Source organism: Oncorhynchus tshawytscha, linkage group LG25 (genome assembly GCF_018296145.1).
Source record: "Oncorhynchus tshawytscha isolate Ot180627B linkage group LG25, Otsh_v2.0, whole genome shotgun sequence".
NCBI classification, from domain to species: domain Eukaryota; kingdom Metazoa; phylum Chordata; class Actinopteri; order Salmoniformes; family Salmonidae; genus Oncorhynchus; species Oncorhynchus tshawytscha.
Window position 1 is genome coordinate 30948781 of NC_056453.1, and position 14808 is coordinate 30963588.

At 39.6% G+C, this 14808-nt stretch overlaps 1 protein-coding gene across 23 annotated transcripts in view; it reads right to left on the reverse strand.

Moving 5' to 3' along the window:
• nrxn1a (neurexin 1a) overlaps positions 1-14808 on the reverse strand; it is a 616431-nt gene that overhangs the window by 561107 nt on the left and 40516 nt on the right. For 6 of the 23 annotated variants that reach the window (XM_042306234.1, XM_042306226.1, XM_042306224.1 and 3 more), the window contains exons 3-5: positions 11028-11045; positions 9623-9652; positions 8269-8280 (exon numbers count right to left, since the gene is read on the reverse strand). In XM_042306234.1, coding sequence (XP_042162168.1) covers positions 8269-8280; positions 9623-9652; positions 11028-11045 — 60 coding nt within the window. Of the gene's footprint in view, positions 1-7668; positions 7720-8268; positions 8281-9622; positions 9653-11027; positions 11046-14808 lie in introns of all 23 variants that reach the window. The other 17 variants (XM_042306217.1, XM_042306229.1, XM_042306228.1 and 14 more) reach the window with 7 other exon arrangements.

A 14808-nucleotide genomic window follows, 5' to 3' on the forward strand; every position in this document is an offset into this window, starting at 1 on the left:
AAGCATAGACTCAATCTCCTCTTCTCTCTCACTACAGTCAAGACTTGCCTTTGAAAACAAGTTGTGAGTCTTTAGATTTAAAAAAAGAGAAATCCAAATTAAAATAATTCTCTGTGTTGTTCAGATTTCTATCTCTTTGTTCAGAATCCATTACATTGGCTGCCAAGCTCAAGAAACATCGACAAGTTAAATATTATCTACACCTTGCAACATGGTCTCATTAGAATACGTAAAAAATGGTGAAATTGTAATTACAGTATCAGACAGATGTAGAGTTTGCTACAGAAGGAAATAATCCTGCAGAAACAAGAAACCTGAATTATTATGTGGATTATAATTAATGGAAATTACTCAATGTGATTTGGATTTTAAAAAGTCATCAACGTGAACAAATTTGGCCTTTTTTTCACCCAATGTTTTACCTAAATCAAATGGCAGGGTGATTTCACATTGAATTCATTTTAGCTGACAACTCAACCAGTATGATGGCCCCCGTAGGACGACAATGCCCCCCATCCACAGGGCATGAGTGGTCACTGAATGGTTTGATAAGCATGAAAACAATGTAAACCATATGCCATGGCCGTCTCAGTCACCAGTTCTCAACCAAACTGAACACATATGGGAGATTCTGGAGTGGTGTCTGAGACAGTGTTTTCCACCACCATCAACAAAACACCAAATCATGGAATTTTTTATGGAAGGATGGTGCCACATCCCTCCAATAGAGTTTCAGACACTTGTAGAATCTATGCCAAGGTGCATTGAAGCTGTTCTAGCTCGTGGTGTCCCAATGCCCTATTAAGACACTTTATGGTAGTGGTAGTTTCCTTTATTTAGTCAGTTACCTGTATGTGACTGACTAGAAATAAAGCAGGCCCAATTTAACAGGATTCAACAGCATTCCAATGGCTCGCAAATACATACTGACACATCCAATTTGCATACAAACAAACAAAGACACCCAACGTTTGAAATGTAATTTCCTTGATACAACCCAGTCATACTTGGCACCGACAGAGAAATCAATCTCGGAGGTTTTACCTTTCATAATTAAAGAGAGGACATTTCCATTTTCAGAAAAAAAGTTTTTTTTAAATCATAACTCTCAAAAGCAATTAGACTAAAAAGTATACTAATTTAGGAAAAGTCCCAGTAATACCTGTAAGCCTGTTATGTGTGCGAGCCTGGTCTGTCTGCCTGCCGTTTTTTTAAGCTTCACATGGCACTTGGCTGTGATGACAGCTTTTAAATACACTGTCTGTTGGCTGTATGTGTGCCAGTGGTATTATGACTTATCCTCTTCTTTAGGTTGCATTCCAATTTGTACTCTATTCTGTATATAGTGCAACACCTTTGATCAGGGGGCCATTTGGGACACAGGTAATGGAAATGAGATTCTCTGATTCTGAGAATCCAAGGGCAGCTTCACCAACACAGGCATCTTAATTTATGCACATATTTACCTCACAAAGGACCTCAACACCTCAACAATCTATCAAGCTAAACCACACGACCAGAGAGTACAGGAGAAACAAGAGTTGGAGTAATGGGACATTCTCAGAAGCTTTACAAAGTACATTATTACAATGACCATTTTAACTGCTAAAGTAGGTGAATTGATAATAAACATTTTGTACTAGTGGCACCAATTTAGATAAAACCAGATGTAAAAGCTGGATGTCTACAGTCACCACCTTGCTGTATTGTAGCAGCAATTATATGTGGATCTACAAGGACCTTAACCTTTTACACTCGTGGGAATTGGCCTATACTATATGGATAGCGCTTTATTGAAATGATTCTTGCAGAAGATATATGAAAAGCATAATAACCATGGCAGCAATTGAAAGGGAACAGTTTGGAGATAATGGGGAAAATATTAGACAAATGGCGCGAGTACACAACAGTTCATGTAAACTGTCATGGTCAAAACATAAAGAATCAATGGTTGTAAAGATGGGGAGAGATCTGGCCGTTATAAAAATAGTTTTTTCTTGACAACAAACTCCACAAAGAAAGTCCTGCTGGTTATAGTTTTATCTTATCATAATTATTGCCCAGTCATATGGTCAAGTGCTGAAAAGAAGGACCTAGTTCAGCTGCAGCTGGTCCAGAACAGAGCGGCACATCCTGCTCTTCATTGTAATCAGGGTGCTGATATCAGTACTATACATTTCAGTGTCTCTTGGCTAAGAGTTGAGGAAAGACTGACTGCATCACTTCTTGTTTTTATAAGAAAAAATTATTTGTTGAAAATTCCAAATTGTTTGCATAGTCAACTTACACACAGCACTGACACACACTTACCCCACCAGACATGCCACTAGGTGTCTTTTAACAGTCCCAGAAAAAAATTCAAGGAAACATACAGTATTATACAGAGCCCTGATTGTATGAAACTTGCAAATGAACAGCAAACCTGCTTTAAAAAAACATATAAAGCAACACCTCCCGGCACAACGCCTCTCCCCTGTGTGACCTACTTGTTGTGTGTATGTACTGACATGTATGTGTAACTGATGAATGCACACACACACACACACATGTGTGTGTGTGTGTGTGTGTGTGTGTGCATTCATCAGTTACACATACATGTCAGTACATACACACAACAAGTAGGTCACACAGGGGAGAGGCGTTGTGCCGGGAGGTGTTGCTTTATATGTTTTTTTAAAGCAGGTTTGCTGTTCATTTGCAAGTTTCATACAATCAGGGCTCTGTATAATACTGTATGTTTCCTTGAATTTTTTTCACACACACACTACGTCAATGTTTTAAGTATGTAAATTGTCAAGTATTTTGTCTGTAATGTGTTTTTCGGTATGTGTTGGACCCCAGTAAGACTAGCTGTCACCATTGGCATTGGCTAATGGGCAGCTTAATCAAATCAAAAGACAAAATCAACAGTGTAATGTTTGGATTCAATGTGCATTTTGCCTTTGCTGTGCTTGTTGTACCACATTTGTTGATAATGAAATCTGTGGGGAAGGTGCCACATAAGACGAAGGAGTCATGAGTGCATTCAGGTGTGTGTGCCCCGGCAGGTTTTCTTCACAGTAAACATACAGTTGAAGTCAGAAGTTTACATACACTTAGGTTGGAGTCATTAAAACTCATTTTTCAACCACTCCACAAATTTCTTGTTAACAAACTATAGTTTTGGCAAGCCGGTTAGTACATCTACTAATTTTTCCAACAATTGTTTACGGCTTGCAAGCCGAAGAACACCATCCCAACTGTGAAGCACGGGGATGGCAGCATCATGTTGTGGGGGTGCGTTGCTGCAGGAGTGACTGATGGCCTTCACAAATAGATGGCATCATGAGGCAGGACAATTATGTGGATATATTGAAGTAACATCTCAAGACATCAGACAGGAAGTTAAAGATTGGTCGCAAATGGGTCTTCCAAATGGACAATGACCCCAAGCGTACTTCCAAAGTTGTGGCAAAATGGCTTAAGGACAACAAAGTCAAGGTATTGGAGTGACCATCACAAAGCCCTAACCTCAATCCTATAGAACATTTGTGAGCAGAACTGAAAAAGCGTGTGCAAGCAAGGAGGCCTACAAACCTGACTGAGTTACACCAGCTCTGTCAGGAGGAATGGGCCAAAATTCACCCAACTTATTGTGGGAAGCTTGTGGAAGGCTACCCAAAATGTTTGACCCAAGTTCAACAATTTAAAGGCAATGCTACCAAATACTAATTGAATGTATGTAAACTTCTGACCCACTGGGAATGTGATGAAAGAAATAAAAGCTGAAATAAACCATTCTCTCTACTATTATTCTGACATTTCACATTCTTAAAATAAAGTGCTGATCCTGACCTAAGACAGGGAATTTTTACTCTGATTACATGTCAGGAATTGTGAAAAACAGAGTTTAAATGTATTTGGCTAAGGTGTATGTAAACTTCTGACTTCAACTGTATATAGGCCTATTCTGTTCAGAACAACCCAGGGTATGATGCTATGTCATTGTGTAACTGTAAATTAAACATAGTGATCATAAACATTGACACTGTATACAACATGAGTTTTATGATTTGGAATTGTGAAGTTCACATTTGGACTCACGGGTGTTTGGCTTGCTGTATGACATCACAGTGGTATTTATTATAATCCTAAACATCTCATATTTCAAAATACATAGTCATCTTAATTTACTCAGACAACAAAAAATGTGCAAATTTTGCCCAATTAGCGGGAGGGATGGGAGCCACTTCTTGTTGCACGCGGTGCTCAAATTCAGAATGGCTGTCAGTCAAAACCCATACAGAGGTGTGAAGCGCAGAGCCAGAGCTCTGACATCATGTATAGCATGTTACTGTACAGCACGACGTTCCAATTTACGAGCTTATTAGTGCCCAAATTTGCCATTTTCAATCCCTATACGGGTAGGAGTGTAAAGGGCTACCAAAATCTAAGTAGAAAACCAACACCAGGAGAGGAGAAAGGAGAAAAGGAGAAGCAAGAGGGGATAAATTGTACATTCTCAGAAGTTTTAGAAGCTGGTGAAAGATCATTAATAGGGCTTAAATGTTGTGCAAACGTTTTGTACTAGTGTCATCAGATTAGATAAAACAAGATGTATAAGGGCTGGATCTTTCCAGCCTCATAACCCTGTACTGTAGCAGTGTTTCACACCCTATAGGAGACAGAGGACATACTGCATGGTGAAGGCCCGGAATTAGACTCAGTATGCTGTTAGTTTTCTGCTACATCAACACTTCTATCCATCTCTCCTCCCGTGGCTCACCTTCTGCCACTTCCAGGCTGGAACGGTGTGTATCCCAGATAAAACCCTATGCCCTATACATTCCCTATGTGATCTAGTCAGAATTAGTGGATTTAGGGAATCTGTTATCATTTAGGACTGGGCGATATATTGAATTATAACATTTATGTTTTTGCACGATATTCCAAATGCCTGTATCGCAGAATTTCGTTGTTATTTATGTCCGCTTGTTCTCATGTTGTCTTTTTGGTCTCGTCTCGTTCGCTCCTTCTGTACTGAGCACCTTCCCATTTACACCAGCTATCTGCATATAATGATGCGATGCTCATGTCTCCACCCTAAAAATGGGGGTCGTTGTCCCAAAGGCAGAAAGGCAGGCAACAAGCTTAGGTCGAAAAGAAGTGCAGAGATACGCATGGGGCTTATTTTGGACAGATTTTGTCAGGAGTGAAACCTCTCGCTTCATCTCTTTCACCCAAGCCTCTCCCCCTACCACTCACGTCAACAAAGATGATAGATCACTTCTTCCTGACGGTTTCAACTCGCTATTTGCAGGTTTTCTCCAACAAAATCGGTCATATAGACACCAAAACAGATGGAGACATTATTTTACTGTAACAGATGAAAATATAACCTTTCGAACCATACCCTGTTTATGTTTCAACTCCTCAAATTTCGAGCAGAGCAGACACTACTAAAACGGATGTACCAACGAACATTCATTCTGGAAAAAGAATGCTCATTTTTATGTGCATTACGGTACCACGTATCGCTAGCAGCATTTAATTCAAATAAAGATTGTTATACTAGCTGTTTAGTCTGTGTTTTATAAATGTGCAATGAGTATAAAACAATTGTATAAGGAATTGGCAACTCGTTCTCATTGTGAGAAATAAGGTAGGCCACTTGATTTCAACATCTGAACAAAGTGGTCAGGCTAGCATGCTGTTCAAACAGTTGAAGACACGTGTTCATAACAATTCAACTGTTTTGCCATGTTAGCTGATTTCAGAGTTTGTGGAATAATACCTAGATCATGTTTGGCGAAACTTTAACTATAAATTGGCTACTTACTAGCACGTGGGCTTGTGTTTGAGAGATTGTTTATGAGACCGGTGTTAATTTACTGTAACGCCTGCTACATTATTAGTGAATGTGCATTTTGCATGGTTCTGGTTCAATTTGTAACAAAAATGATATGTTTTTAGACCTGAAAGCAGATCAGTGGTTGTTGCAACAACAACAACATAAAAGCAGGTACAACTATTTTGATCAAATAATTAAATGATCAGTGGGGGCTTATGGTTGTGGATGGCATATATTCAGGCTAGGTACACTTTCACAATTGATTACTGTTTTAAATGCAGTGCATTTTAACTTTAATTGTACAACAAAGTTTATTTCCATAAAAAAATTACAAAAATTAAGATATATCATGAATCGCCCATAAGTTTGAAAAAAATGTAGATATCAGTTTTAGGCCATATCGCCCAGCCCTAGTGCTATTTGGAACTCAGTGGTGGTGGCATCTGCAGTTGGTACGCAATATGCTGCCAAAGGACAGTGTCCTGAGAGCTGTTACAGTACATTTCAGTGATGACTAGTGTCCAGCTAGCCATGCGTATAGCCCACAGTACATGTCAAACCCTGATGATTTCAGAAACATGCTGTACCCCCATAGAGCTTTAAAATGACATATCCTGAATAGATTTTCTATATCTGCATTAAAGGTATCAAGATGCCACGGTGTTGGTCTTACAAACATGTAATGTTATGTGTACCCTTATCACGTTAAAAACACAATTGAAATCCCTTCGACTTGGCTCATGTAAGAAAAATTGTGCTATTACAACCAGACTTGAGCATTGAAAATTGTATCCCATCCCTGGTACAGCTCATCAAACTCTCGAAGACCAATTTCATTCAATTTGTACAGGCAAGAGTGATTCCAATCTTGCAGGACAAATAACATGTAGAACAGAATGTGTGCAAGAAATGTCAGAAATGCTAAATTGACCTATTCAATATCCAGAGAAAGATCAAGACAAGATGGGCGGCAAATCATCCAACCTCTATGAATGGCCACACAACCTGAACCACCGTTACCAAATAAGACCAAGTAAATAGCACTTACCTTAGTGAAGTGTAGTAGATCTTTGCACTGTTGCCCTCAGGTCCGAGTGATTAAAAGCAAGTAAAAAAAGGTGTACTCTCGGTGTGTGTTTTAGGATCTAAATCATGTCATGTACCTAAATGTAAAATGGTGACAAATATTTATGTACTGCAGGTAATGGATGGATCCGAATCACAGATATCAGAAAATGGTTGCATTTCTCATACAGTGCAGGAGGGAAATGGTTCCTCATACATTTTAGGAATTTATACCATATTTACTTGTGTCTGCGGATATTGTGTAAACTTACCTGTACAAACAAATTTCAATGACTTTCACTGTATCATGCTAATTTATTTTCACAAACACATCCCTTACCTGACTTACTTAGACAGAAATGCTGCAGTATTACAGGTGATAATATGAGAATAATTCATTGAGAATGCAAATGGAACACTGGAATGGAATTTCACAGTCTCACAATTCCTACAGTGTCAAAGGTCATGCCTTCAAACAATAACATTTTGTTAAACTAATTTCACCCTTAAATAGAGATCCAGTATCACTACAGATACTCGTAACTCATAAATGATCCCGTTTCACCCCACATGTACATTTTCTCACACACAACCTACATGCTGCTGGGACATCGACATTGTCTTTCATTGACGACTGAAACCCCCAGGGATGTCACATAACATAACATAACACGTATGGATGAAACAAACAAATCAAATGGCCTTCTCCTTTAGATCTGCTTGTCTTGGTGTGATCTGTTAAGGAATCTAATTAACAAAGCAAAGCTGTTTACCTGGAATGCTCAGTAGGGACCTTCGAAGCCAACCTTCTCCTTCCCTTCGCCCTGGGTAGGAGAGGCAAACGGGCAAAGATCAGAGGTCCACTTACCCTCTGTGGAGAGCGGCACAGCAGCACAGCCAGCCAGGATAAGATGCTGCCCAGCCCATTGCCCGCTGCCCACGACACTCTGGTTGGTCAGACACGGGGGCCAGATATAGCCTTCCCCCCACCACACCACACTACCCACCAATACGTTGAACAAGATAAATCATTACCGGTGGGAAGGGCTGCACTGGCATCAGGTACCAGCAGTGTAGAGTGGACATCACATGTCCCCCCTTTATGAATGTCATTATGGTTTTCATGCATCAAGCAGAAATGAAACAATCCACTCCTCATAGAAAGGTGTGAGCTGACCGCAAAGTAAGAGCAGCAACCTACCTTGGGTACCGTGACACACATACATTTTATATAGTAGCAACATAAAACAATGAAATAATGCCAATGGACTTTATATACTTAATGAAATAAGCATATAAGGCCACAACAGACAGCATACTTGACACAGTCGTATGAGTACATTGAGTTTGAGTAAAAAAAGAGAGGTGAGTACCTTTACTTTTACCTATGATATTTGATGGAATGTTCCATGGTAGAAAGTAGTTTCCAGACAAAAGAGGAGAAGAAGAGGGAGAGAGAAAGGAAAGACAGACACCCATAAGTGTCATGGTCATATGGACAGGCAGGGAAGAACACAGAGTGGGTGTATCTCAAATGGAACCCTATTTCATATAGGACCCTGGTCAAAAGTATAGGACTATATAGGGAATAGGATGCCATTTCAGACGCACCCAGAGAAAACACAGAGAGAGGCACAATGGGGTAAATATAATATCTGAGATGAGGTGAGAGATTGATGGACTGCTGGTGTGGGTATGAGGTTAAGGAGGGGTTGAGGGGGTAAAGCACATGTGAGCAATATTGTATTTCCTGCCTTATGGTGCATGCTGGGAAATGAGCATCATCCAGACTGGCATGGAGAAGATGTGTCCTAAATGGCACCCTATTCCTTATGTAGTGCACAACTTTTGACCAGGGGGCCCTGGTCAAAAGTAGTGCACTGAATAGGGAATAGAGTGCCAATTTGGGATGCTGGCAGAGATTGCCTTGAAAATGGAGAGAAGTTGTCAATCATCTAGCTTGCTCACTGTGGCTCACTGACTGGCAGCTAAAGCATTCAAGCAGCAAGGGTAATATAGAGGGGTGTCTGATGTAGCATTTCAGCTACCTAGAGTAGAGTTTCCCAAACTTGGTCCTGGGGCTCCCCTGGGTGCACGTTTAGTTTTTTCCCTAGCACTACAAAGCTGATTCAAATAACCCACTCATCGTCATGCTTTGATTATTTGAGTCAGCTGTGTAGTGCTAGAGCAAAAACCAAAATGTGCACTCAGGGAAGGACCCAGGACCGAGTTTGGAAAACCCTGACTTAATTGTACATCACAATTATGCATTATCTTCAGCATGTTATGTTTGATTTTGATGATATGATGTAATTGCCAGCTGAATGAGAATGAAGATGGGTTTGAAACATACTCGCAAGAAAAGTAGGCCAGAAATTAAAGCAATTTGGTCGAGAAAAAATAAAGAAAACAGATGTGCTGATTTGAGGCGATGAGTCGAGGGAAGTGGGATGAAGACAAAAACGTGTGAAAAGTAATACAAAAAAACAGCAAAGAAAAAAAAAGAACAGCCAGGATGAACAAACCAAACCAAGTCATTCACTGTTGCAAAGCAGCTGAAATGAATGACAGACCAGATCTGAAAAGCAGTTTTAATAGCCCTGAGTACCCCCAGCCAGCAGCAAGAGAACGAGAAGCAGCGAAAGAAGTCTTTGTATCGACCACAAAGGGAGAGGGGGCGGAGGGGGGATAATGGAGGCAAGAGTGGAAAAGGAACCGGACCCATACCTTGGTCGCCCATCATCAAGTGCGCCAGACCTTAAAGGGAAACAAGAGCACAGTCAGCAAAGAGACAGGGGATCACGGGTGAGGCTAAGGCTACTTCCCAAATGACATCCTATTCTCTTTATAGTGCACTACTTTTGACCAGAGCCAGTGCACTTTAAAGGGAATAGGGTTCACTTGGGACGCTACCTAGGTCCAACTGACACACAGACATCTGTCTGGTAGATGCCTGTGGTATTTTGGGAGGTGTTGGGGAGTTGGGGTAAGGGAGAAGTGGGATGGAGAGAGAGGAAGGGGTATAGTCAGACGAGGTTGGGTTAGGGTGATGAGCATGTTTTCAACCAAGAGAGAGGTTGCAATGCATCATCAGTCAGACTTACTAGAGTTAAATTAACAGTAATGATTGGAAGTTAGTCGAGGTTCCATTTGTCCAAGAGGGGGATCCTTTGAGAATGCTCAACCCAGTCCACCTACTATACCTACCAACCCCCAAAACAATGGCCTGACTCCACGATTTAACAACGTTTTGAGATGTGAATCTCAGTCATTGGATCGACAATTCTCTCCATTCAGTTTCAAAGATCCAAACTGAGTATTTGCATGATAATATTGTCAGAAAAATAGATACACATTTGATTGGGCAGGGTCTGGTCATTTTCCCCTCCTTCATGCAAATATTTAAGACACTATTGCAAATAAATACATTATCTGGCCTTAAATTCAGAGTTTGTTCTGTAAAGTTTTATTCAGTTGTTTACTCTGAAACTATTTCCTCCTTGTAAATGGGAACAGACTATTGCATACTTCCTGGAGTTTGCAGAAACCATAAAATGTTTGTTCTATCCCTTCCAAACCATTAACTAATGTAATGTAGTGCATCAACAATAACCTGCAGAATAATTGTTTCAAACCAGTGGGAGAGCCAAGGCACAGTTTGATAGTATAGTAGTAGCTTAAATACTTACCCACTTCTTAACATACATAGCTCAACTTTTGCCAGAACTTTCACTAATATTCATTGATATGTATCTATGAGAGATTTCAAGAATAATAGCAACTGCAATGCAGCAGCAATTTAAGAGAATTTTCCACAATTTCTCATCAGGATGGTGATAATCAGTGTTAAAAACAGATAACCTTTCCAGTCCATAATTGCACTATCCCAAACCACACATCTCTCCTGAACCAATTGCCTAGCACATGCTGCAAAAACATCTACCCAGAACCGCAAATGAGAAAAGATATAGAGCCAACTTACCATTTCAGTAGCACATTTTAACAACTTTTCCCCATAACAAACATGAGGAGTAATCTAAGCCATGAAAACCACAGCATGGTTTTAGTGAGTTAAATCATGGTGCAAAGATGATAAAACCATGATAAAGAAAAGAGAAAGTAGAATACCTACCTTCAACATGGTTGTCTTCTGCAAGCGGATGGACGGATGGGCGGAAGGAGAGAGAGGAAAAGGAAGACATTCGTTAAGCAGCATGCAGACTGGTACAGGGCCGTTGCATGTCGTAACCATGCAAGGCATCACACATCACATGCAAAGTGCCCCACGTTGTACTGTATTGACAACCCCAGCAGAGGAAAGGTCTTGGTGCTGCAGAGGCCTACTATCTCTTAGCTGTTCAACACAACTGGCTGTGTTTCAATGCTGCAGAGGACTTCTAATCTGTCAAATTTCTGTTAAACTATTTTCTGTATAACTATCTGTTTTGGGGTTTTAGAAAAGCTCTATAAAAATCCCATTGTTTATTACTAACATGACATTAAATTATACTTTCAGTCTTTGATCATATGCCTACCTGGGATACAGGACACAGCTTTATTTGTAAGAACTATAAGCTTGTTAAGATATTGAGTGGATTGCTATGGCCCCTCTGGATATCATTGTTTGCTTTGCTGTTAATGTTAGCTTGTCTGCTAGCTTGTTGTTAGCTTGTCTGCTAGTTTGTTGTTAGCTTGTCTGAGAGCTTGGCTGCTAGCTTGTTTTCTAGCTTGTTGTTAGCTTGTCTGCTAGTTTGTTGTTAGCTTGTCACTTAGCTTATTAGCTTGGCTGCTAGCTTGTCATTAGCTTGTCACTTAGCTTGTTGAGCTTGTCTATTAGCTTGTCTGCCATGTGCCCACTCTGCATGTACTCTTTCAATCCCATTTACTAGACTGTCTACTGCAACAAAAGAATGGTTATAGGAGTACATTCAACTGAGAGAAAACAAAGTGAGTTAGCAAATGTATTGGCGAAAGCTAGGAAAGGGTATAAAATAAGGTGTAAAGTGGTGTAGACCAAGTAAAAGAGGTGGTGAATAGGGCACATGCAGTGTTCAGTAACAGTGAAAGGGGGAGATTAAAATAAAAATAAAATAAATGTTTAATTAAATTGATTAATTAAATTTAATTAAATTTAACAAGGCAAGTCAGTTAAGAACAAATTATTATTTACAATGACAGTCTACCACGGCCAAACCCGGATGACGCTGGGCCAATTGTGCACCGCCCTACCCTATGGGACTCCCAATCACAGCCAGATGTGACAGCCTGGAATCAAACCAGGGACTGTAGTGACGCCTCTTGCACTGAGATGCAGTGCCTTAGACTGCTGTGCCACTCGGGAGCAGTGTCTGTCAGCTGATGTATATTTATGTTTGCATGTATGTACACTACCGGTTAGAACACCTACTCATTCAAGGGTTTTTCTTTATTTGTACTATTTTCTACATTGTAGAATAATATTGATGACATCAAAAAAATGAAATAACACATATAGAATCATGTAGTAACCAAAAAGATGTTAAACAAATCAAAATATATGTTATATTTGAGATTTTACAAATAGCCATCCTAAGGCCTTGATGACAGCTTTGCACACTCTTGGCATTCTCTCAACAAGCTTCACCTGGAATGCTTTTCCAACCATCTCGAAGGAGTTCCCACATATGCTGAGCACTTGTTGGCTGCTATTCCTTCACTCTGCGGTCCGACTCTTCCCAAAACATCTCAATTTGGTTTGGTCGGGGGATTGTGGAGGCTAGGTCATTTGATGCAGCACTCCATCACTCTCGCAAGTCCTTTCTTCTTATTGGTGTCCTTTAGTAGTGGTTGCTTTGCAGCAATTTGACCATGAAGGCCTGATTCACACAGTCTCCTCTGAACAGTTGATGTTGAGATGTGTCTGTTACTTGAGCTCTGTGAAGCATTTACATGGGCTGCAATTTCTGAGGCTGTTAACTCTAATGAACTTATCCTCTGCAGCAGAGGTAACTCTGGGTCTTCCATTCCTGTGGTGGTCCTCATGAGATCCAGTTTCATCATAGCGCTTGATGGTTTTTGCGACTGCACTTGAAGACATTTTTTGACCTTCATGTCTTAAAGTTATGATGGACTGTCGTTTATCTTAGCTTATATTAGCTGTTGTTGCCATACTATGGACTTGGTCTTTTACCAACATAACTTGTCACAACATAACTAATTGACTCAAATGCATTTAGAAGGAAAGAAATTCCACAAATTAACTTTTAAGAAGGCACTACTGTTAATTGAAATGCATTCCAGGTGACTACCTCATGAAGCTGGTTGAGAGAATGCCAAGAGTATGCAAAGCTGTCATTAAGGCAAAGGGTGGCTTTTTGAAGAATCTCAAATATAAAATATATTTTGATTTGTTTAACACTTTTTTGGTAACTACATGATTCCATATGTGTTATTTCATAGTTTTGATGTCTTCACTATTATTCTACAATGTAGAAAATAGTAAAAATAAAAAATAGAAAAACCCTTGAATGAGTAGGTGTTCTAAAACGTTTGACCAGTAGTGTATGTACACACACACACACACACACACACACACACATATATAGTAAAATCAATATTTCATTATTAACATTTTCAATATTTATTTTAAGTTTGAACTGAAATATGGCAAATGCAATAATACTTTCCCACGTGAATGAGGACTGCTGAAAAAGAGAGAGTGTGACGGGGAAATCATGCCTATTTCTGGACTTTCACAAAAGGGCAGAGAGAGGCTTGAGTCGCATCAGGTCTGGGCCCATATCAACAAAGTATCTCAGCGAAAGAGTGCAGATCTAGGATCAGTTTAAGCGTTTAGATCATAATGACTAAGATTCTATGGACATATCTCAGATCAGCACTCATAAATAATTAGTAGTGAGCAGAGATTAAGTGCTAAAAGGGGACATCACCTCACAGTCAAAGTGAAATTCGTGACATGGTGATAAGGAATTTAAAGTAAAATGTGAGGTCTATCAACACTATCAGAGACTGATAAAGTTATCATGTCTGTTGCCAAAATGATGGCAAACTAGGTGCCCAGCATGTCATGCCATTGCCTCTAGTGGGGAACATTACATTTGGAGGAAGTATGTGTTACAATAAAGCATGCAATAATCATTGAAAGGTTGAGAGGATGTAAAGGCCTCCTAAAACAGAACAACACATTGGTCAGTCAACATTTCTCATCAACATTTAGTTATATAAGTATTATAAGTGTTCAATTAGTAAATCAGTGAAACTGCTGGCTGTTACAGATAACAGACGTATAATTCAATTCAGAAGGTCGACTGTAGAAATATTGATACATGAACTTTACAGAAGTGAACACTGGTTGGTTTTTACACTAGTTAAAACCATTTGCATTACATCTGTAATATGTTTTAATCTGATTTATCAATTTAAAGGAGAAATCGTGAGTCATGAGAATGCAAACTTTTAAGATTAGATAAATAATGACATGCAATTTGAATATATAGCTTTACATGTATATAAGTGAATATAAGCTATGTGATAACTATAGAATGAGTAATTTCTTTGTCTGAAAGTACCATGTCATCATGTAGGTATACCTACACATTGGACGTTGGGCCACACAGCATAGCTCCTAGCTCCCATCAGATGAAACAAGTATCCTACCTCTCCTCAATGGTTTCAGGCCCCGATTCAAGCGATTTATTGACCAAGAAACTTACCAGCATATCAGCTCCCCTTCCAAATCAGACACCATGCACCACAACCAACCAATAAAAGTGTGAGAGCAGCAGCATTTTGTGAACAAAATAGGATGCAAGTACTGTAATAATGAGGACTTTGTTATGGTAATAAAAGGAAATGTTTGTAATTTCTTCAACTGTAAGCTACATATACAGTACATCTCTGTCGGCATGGTTGGA